General features: G+C 36.5%; 1 protein-coding gene across 2 annotated transcripts; it reads right to left on the bottom strand.

The window, feature by feature from the left end:
• Positions 1 to 243: 243 nt before the first annotated feature.
• On the bottom strand, positions 244 to 9,314 carry LOC122002419 (formin-like protein 17). 2 transcript variants are annotated; one of them, XM_042557577.1, is made up of 9 exons: positions 8,560 to 9,314; positions 8,420 to 8,470; positions 8,259 to 8,340; positions 6,349 to 6,443; positions 3,390 to 3,461; positions 3,193 to 3,312; positions 1,072 to 1,140; positions 922 to 988; positions 244 to 746 (listed from the first exon to the last, which is right to left on the bottom strand). In XM_042557577.1, the coding sequence occupies exons 1-9, from the start codon at positions 8,623 to 8,625 to the stop codon at positions 583 to 585; spliced, it is 786 nt and encodes a 261-aa protein (XP_042413511.1). In that variant the 5' UTR covers positions 8,626 to 9,314; the 3' UTR covers positions 244 to 582. The 2 variants fall into 2 exon arrangements, with proteins under 2 accessions (XP_042413511.1, XP_042413512.1); XM_042557578.1 differs by having other exon boundaries at positions 8,420 to 8,484; positions 8,560 to 8,643.
• Positions 9,315 to 13,676: the final 4,362 nt, after the last annotated feature.

The raw sequence follows: 13,676 nt of genomic DNA, 5'->3' as shown, positions 1-13,676 counted from the left end.
TATAAAAAACTGCTAAATCATTAAAGTCAAATGGCTCAAAAATAATTACATAAAAATTCAATTCAAAATTATTACATAATTATTTTTTACTTAAAATATATATATTTAAATATATAAATGCATTTAAGATATAAATAAACTTTAACTATGCTTTGAAAGTGACCGACCGCGCATGATCAATGCACTATAATTTCACTGAATATTTTAGGATTTATAACATGGGGGAGCTTATAAAACATATAATGGCCCATAAAATTATTCTTTCAGGAACTATAGAAACGCCCAGCTAAATTGGTTATCCTACTCTTTAAGGACAAAAAGTTTATGCACAGTATATATATACATTCTTCGAAAACATGAAATCAATCAATAATTGATTACCTTCTTCTTGCAACATATCTACACTTTCCATCTTGTTGAATCAATAGCTTCCTGACGAGTTGTAGGATTCCTTTTCTTTTTTTTCAGAATAATATGTTGCTGCATAATGTAAGTCTCAAGTCGATAAACACTACTCCAATCGAGACTAGTGTAGATCTTGTCGTCAATCTGGGGTATTAGAGAAATAAGGTGTGGCAATGCCTATTTCGAGTTCGGAGTCTTTTTATCGTTCTTGTGCATGGCAAGCTTCATCTTTGCTTGCTCTGCTTCTCTATGGGCTCTTTTCCTTTCTAGCTCTTGTTGTTTGGAGTTCTCCTCGTGTGCACGCTCAAACATTCTTGTGAAGTTGAAAAGTGTAGAGATGACTATATTAAACAAATCAATGATTATTAGATAGGATTGAGTTTATAATGGTCCAGGTGACAATGTAGCAGTAAATTAATAAAGTAGTTTGTTGTATAATACGGTACGTGAAGAGATAAAAGGAGAGAGAGAGAAGCCATCATATGAAATCCAAGTTCAGGGTTAAAGGAGGTCAACCTTGCTCAAACGAACAACGTGCAGGATCTTCACCAAAATATTGAACCAATGCATCTGCATTTCTATTCTGAAAAGAAAACAAAGATTTTCCAGAGCTAATATAAGTTATATGTAAATACGAAAAACTATTATATAACATTGAAGACTTACGACTGCAGTATAAAGTGAAGTAAGGGATCTGACTTCAGCTTCAGCAACAACGAGAAACCTCTTCAAATGCTATAACAATAGTTTCGTAGGTTAGCAAAAAAAGCTTTCAAGAGAACAGGTAGGTCTTCAACATGACAAAAGATAATCGAAAGTGGAGACTTCTATATATCATGCAGCCAAAAGGAAAGCGAAAGTGCTTACTGCTAGCATTCACTTGATTTACAATAAGGCTCAAATGTCTGATTCTGATGAAAGGAAAAGGAGCAATTTTAATTCGGAGTCACAAACCTAAAGCAATGAGGTTGTAATCTTCCTGATAAGGAAGCAAGGTGCCCAAGAAAGGATTTGTCATTTGGTCAATTGATTATTTCAAAGGTGGAAAATATTGTAGTTTAAAAGCTTGGTTGCATGAGCCCATGCAACCAGGAAATACCAAGGAATTTTATGAAACCTGCATGATATGCCAATAAGCATTCATGGAAATGTGCATATTCTAAAATCAAGATGAAAGTTGCATAATATAATAGAACAGAGATCCCAAATCTATAAATAAAGCTATGTGCAAGGAGGTGTTGGTACAGCATTTAAGGAGAAAGTACTCATATAGAGATTAAAATTTTATTAAAAACGGAGATTGATCGAAGAAGTGTATCAGGATCTCTTTTCTAGACCCAACAATAATTTAGTCTCTTAAAATAGGCTAAGTTTTCTAAAAATACTGACATAAAAATACTACAATTCTAAAAATATACTAGACCATTATCTGATTTATTTTGCCGACTAATTTATTTCTAAAATGATCCATTATCATTTGTATCATTCTCCTTAACCAAACAATAGGATCCATTATTATTTATTTCTAAAGAAGAGAGATCCCAAATTATATATAAAGCTATGTACTCTCGGTAGGAATGACAATGAGATGGGGTGAGGTAGAATTTCCATTTCCATCATTGTCCCGTATACGAAGTGGGGTAGTGCGGGAAAAGAATTTTTTTATATCACAAAAGCTTAACTGAAAAGATCCAAAACATCCAACACATTCGACATTGGATCAACTCTAAAACATTAAAATCAAGCCCAATCTAAGCCCGGCTTCAACCCAACACAAACCAAGGATGATCTACACCTAATCTAGCCATTAATTAGCCAATCTAATACCAACAAAATTGAACTAGATTATCACAAGGTCGCAGCTTCTAAATATCCCAATTCAGTCCTCAGTATAATCCCAAATATGTATAATTATCCCTACTTCTCAATTAAACCTTGAAATGTACAAAATGTTATCCTCATTCATTGGCTATCTTATTAATTGTGTTCATTGAATGGTAAAATGTATTCTTCTGTGTCTTAATCCTTAGATAATTATTTTTCTCAATGACTGAGAGAGTTTATAATTGTCTGTTTTGTTCTTGAATCAACTTGGACTTAGATATGACAATTAATCTTAGATTCACATACTTCTATGCATCTTACTGCCCAATTTATTTTCTTAACTAATTTTAGCCTTTCTTTTCATGAATTTATCTCGACTTTGTCAACTTTATCCTCTTCTAACAAACTTTTATCTCCTTAAAAGCGATGACTAAGTGTCCATATGTGTTTCAAGTAATCCGGTGTTCATGACTACACTAAAGAAATTGAAGTTGATTGCTATTTGTATGAGACGTTATGTCCAAGAAGATCAACATCGTCTACTTTTCTCAAAGCATATTATATTTTTACTAAGTCATTTAATGAAAATTGATTATTTTGTGTGTATAAGATGCTGAACATGAAACATGACTATGCACTAAATTGGATTCTCTGTAAGATGAATGTATTCCCATCATGATGTATGGCAAACAAAAGGAAAACATTCCTAACTAGGCAGATATTTCACATTCCACTAGGAAGGTTGGCTTCAATCAACTGCATTTTCTTGTAGTTATAGTGTTTCTTTCTAGTTAACACATTGCATATATGAACAGATTGTGTGAGCAAGTTCATTCTTGCATTTTAGTTTTAGTACTAAAAGAAAAATTAATTTTAACCGATTAATGGTTGATTGAAAAAAAAATCAAGAAAACATTGGATACAGGATAATGAGACTATGGAAATCATTATGCAAATAAATACCTCACAAAATGTTTCTGATACAGGGGGGTCATCATTGTTAGAGGATATTAATTCTTGTTCAACGTTCTTCACTCCATTACTAATGGCCTGCATTTCTTCAGCCAAAATCTTGAACTCTAACTATATATGGTCATATTGTTCATTGTTAAAATTAAATGAAATATAATGTGTTCATACAAAGAAAGTAAATTAAGAACCTTTGATGCAGCTTCTAAGAAAACAAGATTTTTGTGAAAATCAAGAACTTCTGGAAGCTTCTCTTCAAGAACCTGTATAAAAATGTAACAGGTGAAGATCTAATTTGGCTGCACTTTACTAGTAGCCTAATACCATTTTATACGACACTTAGAACATAGATCAGCATGCTTCTAAATTCTAATAACATTGATTAGCAAAGTTAAAAGTGCATATAATAGGAGGAATATTCCATGGAAGCTGACTGCAGAGTTGAAGCGGCAAGGCCACATGCAGATGCCAGAGGATCACGATTGGAGTAACAAGAAACTGAAGTGGAAAGCAATCCTGCCACCTTTAGGGAGTTATATCTCCTTCACAGATGCAGTGATGGACAATATTTAGGGCTTTGTAGGCACAACCAATGAGGACCCTTGAGAAGATGATGAAAGTCACCTAATGAATGCAATGCTTGAAAAATCAACCAGTGATTACCTTGCCAAATGGATACCCTATGTCAGCTATGGGTCCAGTGGCGTTCTTCTAGAGTTCTTGGGAGAAATATCAATTATAGTGACCTTAAGAATAGGCTAGCCGTGCTAAGAAAACCAAAGGCTTGCTTCTCGTTCATTGAAATTAGACATAACTTTTTCATTGTTGAACTTTCAAGCATAGATATTCTTCTCGATGGCCCAAGGTCAATCTTAGATCATTATATCTCAGTTTAGAAGTGGTCCCCCAATTTCTTGCCAAGCAATTACGCTCGACAAGGTGGCAATGTAGATTCAAATTCCAAAACTCCCATATGAGTACCTCAATGATAGCTGCCTCCAACTGCTTGGTGACATAAGACAATTCACATTGATGAATTTACTAGAAATCTTTCACAAAGAACATATGGGCATTTGTGCATGGAAGTGAATCATAATAAGAGCTTTATCTCTCCTCCTTCTAGCTAGGGAAGAGATCTTACAGAGTATGAAAGTTACACTTAGTGCTTCAACTGCAATAAAATCAAGCATATCCTAGATGCTTGTATTTCCACTAAAGCTGAAAAAAGGTATTTCCCATCCTGAGCCTGTAGGGAAAATCCACCACACCACAGTGATGTAGGGCACACAACTCAAACACCCATGATAACTCGAAGGATCCTGAACTGCTATTTGCTTTCTACTAAGACCAATCAGTCCCACACTGTATCCCACATTAGGGATGGGATATGACACTAGAAAGGATATAATCAACGTTAACTCCACCAGAGATAACTTTCCTTCACAGTGGTTGTGTAACTCTTGTGGTCATGGTTGATAATTAACTTTAGCTTCTCGAGGTTTCTAGTTGGAGAGTTGGAAGGTACTTTTAATCCTTCCCAATCTTCCTAATTTTTTTTCTCTGGAGGTGCTTTCTTCAAATTGAAGGGGTTGGTGAGTCTTCTTTTTGAAGAACTGTGATGGATCTTATTAGATTGCATCACCCAGGTATTATCATTCTTTCTTCAGGATATTAGAATTAGCAACACCAAGTGATTGAACTAGAAAGAGGAATTTCTAGTTTCAAGAAGTTTCATGTAAGTCATCTGACTTTTGTGGAGGCATTTGGATTTGGATTTGGATTTACACAAGCCACTAACCAATCAATGGAAGGAAGCTTCAATATTCTCTTAAAACTACTGCTATGAACATATCTGGTCCTTGGCTAGTTTTGGGGATTATAACGAAATTAGAGATTCGTCTGAAAGAAAAGCTAGGGGGCTCATAAATAATTGGTGTGCCCTTGCTTACCTACTGTCACTTGATGGTTGTGGACTTTTGGTGTCAACATCTTAGGTCCCCACTTCACCAAGGGGAGTGGCAAGTGCAATGATATGGACAGACTTTTTTTTAAAAAAAAAAAACTAGGAAATTTCAGTTTTCATTCTACCTAGAGAATGACATTCTCAGAGGGCTTGGCTTTGACCCTTCAAATTCACGATGGCTTGGCAATTTCATGCTGACTTCAGCAGAGTCCTATCTTTTGGTTGGTACCAAACCATCAACTGAAGGAAAGACAACCATCCAAAGGAAATATGCTTCCTTGGAATAAGTAGGTCCTTGGGAATATTCATTACTGAAATGGTGTTTAGCCAGACTCAAAAGGTATTCAATCCGGTTACTTCCTAGGGAGCGACATTACACAATTTGTAATGTGAAGAACAATGTAGTTATTAGTCAACATGTTTACTCAATAGGAATATACAACTGAGCTAGAACAGAAGAGATTTGTGACCATACTCTTGTGCATATTAAGTGACAGATAAAAAGGTTATAATTACCAGTAAATGGACTGATGGAGTCAGTTCAGGAAATAGTTGGGCTATAAAAGAATCTGATGGCTGCCTTTCAAGTTAGCCTATGGTCCATACTTCAAGGGAATACTAGACTAATGTGCATTGACCCAACTTTTGGACATATTTGTAATGTTTTGATCTTTTCTTCCCACAGAATCAGAGTAAATTTTTTCTTTTCCCAGAATAAACAATGCAACTCTAACACCAGCATCATATGGGTCATCTAAGGTGTCAATTACTAGAACAGGGTCAAAATCTAAACATTCAACTAAAAAAGATTACATAATATTTTTCAAACATCTTCATGCAAAAAATCTAAACTATGGCTATCTCCCAAATCATTCAATCTTTGATTGCAACTGTGCAAGTCAGCCTTCCTAATGTTTGTTGTCTAGTTCTATCAAAATCTAGTACCATTACGACTCATATTTGACTGGACATGCTCATGGTAATCAATATTGCCTACCCTTATCAACTATTATACCTTGAATGGTATACAGCTTTTCCCACAAGATGTTAATAAGCTTGTGGAAACAATAGAAATTGAATCGGCAATGAAGAGCAAATACTACTTTGCTTCTAAATTTTTTTATAAATTATAATTTGTAAGAAAATGTTAAGAAGGTATATAGCCACAAGGAAAGAGAAAAAGACACCTTGCATAGGTAATGCAGTAGAGTCATTTTATTGTTGCGCGCACGAATATCACTAAGCTTCAGGAGGCTATCCAACCTAAATCCAATGGCAGAACCTGTAAAAGAAGGAAAGCTGTCCAAATTCAGTTTCTAGGCATGTTGCAGGAGACGACATCAGCAGATTTACCAAGACAATTTAGTCCCAGATAAGTAACATACATAATTTTTAAAAAATCAAGACTGTTATTGTGCACATGCATCAAAGCATAGTCTTGATGCAGAAAACCAAAATGAAAAATGGTATCTCAGAAGAACAATGTGCTTGATAAAACAAGGAAATGATGGAAAACTTAAACTAAACAGATTAGCGTCATAGGCTTCGAAATGTCCCTTCATGTGTTTGGGCAGGCAGATAACCATATCGTAGCAGGTATGCCATTCATACTGGCCAGAAACGGTCCATTTAACCATTTTTGTCTTCAATCTACCTTGCAAATTTGTTTTTATAGATTGTGACGTGGTGGATAGGTAAACCTACACATGGCAGGGCCAAGTCAAAAGTCAAGTCAACGGGTCAAGAGTCAAGCAGAGATGGAGGTCAAAGTGGTCACCCGACTCCTCCTATTCGATCACCTGACATCTCCAACTCGGTTCACCACACTCCTTCAGCTTGGTCAACAGATTCCTTTAGTTCACGAGACTCCTTCAGTTTGGTCAACTAACTAATTCAGGTCGGTCATCTGACCTCTCTGATTCGGTTCACCCGACTCCTCCTACTCGGTCACCAAACTTCTCCGACTCCTATTCAATCATCTGACCTTCCGACTTGGTTCATCGGACTCTTTTACTTCAGTCACCCTCAGTTGAGACCTACATCTTATGTGGCTTACCGTACCATTTTTTCTGAAGAACGTGAGTGACATAACCGTTTCTCCCGGAAGACGTGTTCAACATAGCCGTTTCACTAGGAAGACATGGGCAAATGTGTGGGTAACGTAAGGACACAATTACAACCCTTTAAAAGGCTGCCTGCCTTCGCGGACAGAGGTACTCGCACACACAGACACTGTTTTTCACCTTTCTCTAGCCCCTATTGCTAACTTGAGCGTCGGAGTGGTCATGCCAAGTCCAACCTTAACGCCCATTCTAACCTCTTGCTAAGTGTTTGTAGGAACTTTGTAATTCCCCTTAGCCATCGTGTCGTCTACAACTTTCTCCACAACAGTTGCTCTTCGCGGACTCACCCGACAATGATGAACAGATTATATCAAACAATTTGGTGTGGTTCTAGGCAAAGCCCCTGTCCAGACCAAATCAAACTATTTAAGGCACATGTATTCGCTGATGCTCATTGGGGATCATATAACCATCCAATGAAAAAGAAGATTGCACTTCCATCTAGCCAATTGTTATGAGTAAGTCTAGATTGGTCACCTCTTCTATGTTCAAACAGTTAGAACTTGTAGATAAGTGATCAATCAATCACATTTACAATGATATGGAAGAAATTCTGTCCATGAATCCTGGCAAAAAATGCTAATCACAAGTCAATCCATGTGTGGGCATGGACAGCAACTCCATTTCAGTTTATCCATTCAATTTGATGGGAAACATCAAGAGCATTAAAATCTAGTTTGATCTCCTTCTTATAAATTTGAGTTTTGAGGATCAGAAATCAGTTAATCACATTTAACACTAAGAAATTGAGTTCTTAGCAATTTGTTCTTCCTTAAGAAGTTATAATTATCTGGTAAAGCAAACAAATTATCAAGCAGATAATCTTAATCCACTGACGTCATCATAGGAAATGTGTATGCAAGAGCATCTGATGTGCTCTTCAATCACTAATGAGGAATGCTTCATCAGGACAGCACGACAAAATTTTATTGTTGCAGTTCAGTACTCCTATTATCAGTAGGATAATAAATTACCTCTAGCAGTTCCTTGGTTTAATGCATTTCCCAATGAAAGAATTGCCTGCATGATCCTTTTCAGCTTAACAGAACCTCTAATCTGAGGATGAAGAGGTTCCAAAATTAATCATAGAAATCTATTAAATTTCAAATGGGTAAACAAATCGCTTAGATTTTACCTCTTTGGCAACAGAGTTTATAGTGTTCAAATTGATTCGAAGATCAGCAACCTATAACAATCATTCTACAGTTGGGTGTTATGTCTCAAGGAAAATGCTTCCTCAGCACAGAAAATAACATACTAAAATAGAATAAAGACCTGGGAGCGATATTGTATCTTAAAGTAAAAGACTCGCAGTTTGGATTCCACTCTTGGTACTTTCATTAACTCCAAAAAGAACTGGTTATAAACAATAATGTGCAATATTCAGTTAGCTTGGATTTTAACACAACATAATTTGGTGCAATATGGAGGAAAACTATGTTAAAAACTGAGTAGACCCATTTAAACAAACATACAAGCTTTCTAATGTGGGTGAAATTGTCCGCTAAACTCAGTGACTTAGGATAGTTGGCATGTGCATGCTATGAAAATTAACATTGTGAAAGGAATTTATTTAGATGTTTGAAGATTGACCAAAGGTAAACTGGCATGTATCCAGTCAACACAGGGAAGTTGTTTAAGGGATAGGCTAATTCACATGAGCTTCTTGGCTAGATGGTGCACATTGTCATTGGGTAGATGCTCACTTTGAGGCTATAAAAGGCATGTTAGGGCAACAAAGAAAGAGACTTCTGAGGGGAGAAGCAGGGAAAACAAATAACATTAGTCAACAAGGGTGGCAACTACTTGCCACCTCAATCAACTAGCCTTGTTTCACTCCACTCCGTAGCTAAACACCAACCTAATCTGTGTTACTAGAGTAACCTCACTTCAACTCACCTCACAGGAATTGCTTATAAATTTGCCAAATTCAACTCACTTCAACCGAACTCTGAGCAAACAAACCTTAACCCAACTCAGCCAAACTCTTCCTGACTTCGTCTTCTCTATCCATCTTTCCTGGTAATTTTGTTGACTATTATTAATAATATCCTTTCATGCTTTGGTTAAAGAGCTAATATCATGAGTTCATAATATGTACTTTAAATAAGAAATCTTTAGTGACTTAGTTAATTAATTGATACAAGAAAGAATTGATTTACTAACCATACCAAAGTTTTAGTTTATGACTGAACAATATAGTTTCAGTTAAAGGTTTAAAATCTTGACCCGTATCAAAATTTCGGTCCTAGACCGAAAGATACGGTTTCGAAAGTGCCGATATGGTTTCAATATTTTTTAAATATAAAATATATAAACTAAAAATAAAAAATTAATCTAAATATTTAAAAATAAAAAAAATTAAAATATATATTAAATTAATAGGATAATTTTATTAGGTTTAATTAAGACTATTTAAATCACAGTTCAAAATTTCATTCCGTGCCGGGCGGAAAGGGCGAAACTTACCGTTCTGCCAGCGCATCGAAACTGACACCAAACTAGCGAAGATTTCGTCGCGTCGTGCGTCACGTGCAGAGGAGTCACGCACGCTCTAGAAGGAATAGCGCATGCTCGTAGTCGCATGACAGCATGGGCAGCGTCGCCAGCGCTTCCAGTGCTATCGGAAGCTTCGTGGGGCGCCTGAAGCGTCGCGGGCGCTGGAGGCATCGCAACGCGATGTTTCTGGCGGCGCCAAAGGCGTCACGAGACTCTTCCGAACGCCTCCGGTGTCGCCGGATGCCTCCGGCGCCGTTGGAGGCGTCCGCGAGAGTCAGAGGCGCCGCTGGTGAGTCACAAGCGTCGGGTGTGGGAGTCACTATGCAAAATTATGAATCAAACAATTCTCACTCCCACTTAATTGTGATATTTTAAAGAGACTTTCATAAACCCTAATTAAATTATCTCAATAAAATATAAAAAATATATTTATTTTTTTTTTAAAAAATAATAAATTTTATTAATAATATCTTGAAATTATTTTTACTATTTTAAAAATTTAAAAAAATTCTTCAAAATTTTATATTCTTATAATAAATAAATATATATTCTTATATATATATATATATTTTTTAATTATTTTATATGTTTTTACTGTTTTAATGTTTAATTGATATTCAAATTTTTTTACTATTTTAAATATATATTATTTAAATTATTAATTAATTAAATAAACAAATAGTTAATTTATATGATTATTATATATAAAATAAGATTTTGTATTAATTTATATTATTATGATTATTTAATCTAGACATTGGAGAACTATAAAGATTATCTAAATAAAATATTACAAGAACTAGTGTTTCCATTTGATTCACGTCACTCCTTTTTGCAAGGTAGCATATTATGATATTATGGTGTATCAATTTTTATTCAAGTTATTTATCGTTCGAAATGGTGGTCGAGGCGGCTGCCTAGGCATCGCCTAGGCGAGAGGCAGGCATCAACCGCACCTTAGGCTGAGGTGGTGCTTTAGGTGGTAATTTACCTTCTTCCACCATCGACACACCGGGAGTCGCCATTGCTGCTGTTTCGGACACCGCGACACGTTCGGATATATGGCTTGAGCCTGACGATGAGTTAGGATGGGTCGTGCGAGCCCGAATGCGACGTTTGGCCTGTGATGCATCTGGAAGCGTCGTGCATGCCCGGATGCGTTGCCCGAGCTTGGCGATGGGCTCGGATCGCCCGAGCCCAACAATAGGCCTCGACACATTGCTCAAGCCAGTGACACGTCCGAACTTGTCGTGCAATCTCGACGATGTGTCAAACTCGTCGCCCGATTAAAACAGAGTACACAAGTAAGTTGTAAGTTAGGGTTTAATTATATTACTTTATGTTAACAATTTTAATGAACTCCTAACTATGATTGGGATAAACTAACCTAATTAACCATAAGCTCAACGAACCATCTGAGCATGCAATGCAGGTAATAAAATATGCCAAGTTAAAATCCGTCAGTCAAATAAAATTAAGCTCTTAATTTTTTTCGAGCCCAAACATGGCATGTCACCCTGTGGATATATAAAAGCAAATAACTAGAATACAATGTTAATAATATTGATAAAACTAAAGTGGTATACCGACATGTCTCTGACTCAATTATAATAACAACCAATTTCTTTTTTTTAGCAATTTGTCTATAATTATTTTTTAAAGAATATTTCTAGGAAATCTGTTTGCCTTTGACCATATATATCTTGAGACGCAATAAGACAACAAGAATTGATGGAGAACAAGACTTACATCTGACACCCTTGTTTTGTCAGTATAGATTCCTTTCAAGAGATCAATATTGCCTCCACTTAAGGCATATACATATATGTTTTGTTCATGTCCAATTTACTTTAGGTTTGGATGATTTGATTGTATATCCTGGCGAGATGATGCACAATTTTAAAGAATTAAAAGGAGCAGGTATAGTTATATCATTGTTTAAAATGAAATCATATCATTTTTCAGATTTTATTCCAGCATGAAAATAATTAATTCTAAATAAACAGCATATAGTATTATTTTATTCTCTCTTCTTAATTAATCAGGACCAATAAAGTAATCACTCTATAGAGAAAGCATGTGAACTATAAACATACCAAAAAAAGAAGCAACAAGAAGCCTTCTTCTTACCTCAAAGTGAGAGATATCGATGTTTCTTAACTTTCTTCACTATATATTACATGAACTTTTGACATCTTTTTTTGTAAGAACAAGAGGATCTGTGAGAAATATTATACGTATTGTTTCAAGCATGACGAAATTAAAGTGAAAAAAAAAGTAACAATAAGCTCTTTCCTTATCTTACCTCGATAGATGGAAGCTGTTCACAGAGCGTATTCCATTAATAATGGATGTAACTCTATCAGTTACCAGATGAAAGAAACAAAGCCACGCTCAACAAGGCCTCTTGGAGCTTCGTCGTCAAAGAACACACTTTCCCAACAGAAAAACAAACTGACGAACGGACTAAAGGCGAACACACTTTACCATATCTGTCGAGAAGATGCTGACAAATGGGACTAAAGGCGAGGGTGGTCCTTTTGAATCACAAAATGAAGATATCAACAAAGAAATGATCGACTACATATTTGGAACAAATAAGAGTGTGGAGATGGAGATATGAGGGCTCTAGAAATCAACCTGCAAGGAAGAATAAAAAGGGAAACACAGCAAGTAAAAAGAATTGTTTTTTTTTAAACGAATAAAAATAGAAACAGATGAAGAACAGTGATTCCGTTAAATTCGAAAAGATGGCATGCAGAAGCAAGCGGTACATGTATGTATTCAGCGATGCAAAGTACTCGCCTAGGATTCGACCCCCGCAAAAAAATTAATCTCGGAAGTCACGCTTCCAGGCTTAAATCAGTAGGAAGATGTTTTTTTTACCATTTTTATTCAGGTTCTCGTTCCAATCTGGTCTAAATCGAGTAAAATAAAACCAAAATGAGGAAGCGTTCGAGACGAGAAACAAGTACACCCTGTAATCACATGCTGTTGCCTCCTCGGAAACCCACTCGGACAAGACTCCAGCTGACGGGACAGAGTGGGGAAGATAAAGGTAACCGACATCGGATAAGATGAATGGTGGCCTGCATCCCAAAGCTCGAGGACGAAGGCAAAACCGAAAAGATAAAATAAAATAGAATAAAATAAAATAAAGCTCGATCGAGCCAACATCTTGTTACTCTCGTCCCATTTCTCCATGGAAGCAAGAAACAGGACGCAGATCTGGGCGGCTGGTGACTGTGCGGCGCCGGTGGCGCAGAGATCATCGGGATGACAGACAGAGCAGTGAGCACGCAACAGCAATGTCACCGCAGCTGATGCCCTCCCCGCTGCGTGCTCACTCTCTTCTGTCAACCCAAATCATCTCCCAAAAACTACAAAATAAAGAAGAAGAAGAAGATTCGTGCATCGATCTACCAGAAGAAAATCCAAAGAACATAGAAATCTTAGAAAAATAATCAACGAACAAATAGCGTAGATCATATCTCCTCGCCGATCTCCCCAACTCGCTTCCTCTCTCTCTCTCTCTCTCTCTCTCTCACCCAGTTCTAGGGTTCACGCCTCCATTTATCGCCAGCCTGCACGTGCGGTTTCAACGTCGTACGAAATTTGAATTAAAACATTTTTGAGGACTAAAAAATAAATTGGACGCGGCATACCTGGAAGTCGTACACGCACAGTGGGAGTGAACGATCGATCGCATGGACGCAGAGAGGGAAGCATTTTATGGGATTGTCCCGAGGCCATCGTCCGTATAAGCCGTCCGCTCCTTGGCAGCGCGAATCTGGATGCGGTTCGTGGATGCGAATCTACGTATATATTTTAGGAAAATAATAATAATAACAATAATAATAATAATAATAATAATAATAATAATAATAATTAAA

This window comes from Zingiber officinale, chromosome 7A (genome assembly GCF_018446385.1).
Source record: "Zingiber officinale cultivar Zhangliang chromosome 7A, Zo_v1.1, whole genome shotgun sequence".
NCBI lineage: Eukaryota > Viridiplantae > Streptophyta > Magnoliopsida > Zingiberales > Zingiberaceae > Zingiber > Zingiber officinale.
This window is presented reverse-complemented; position numbering and strand designations above follow the sequence as displayed.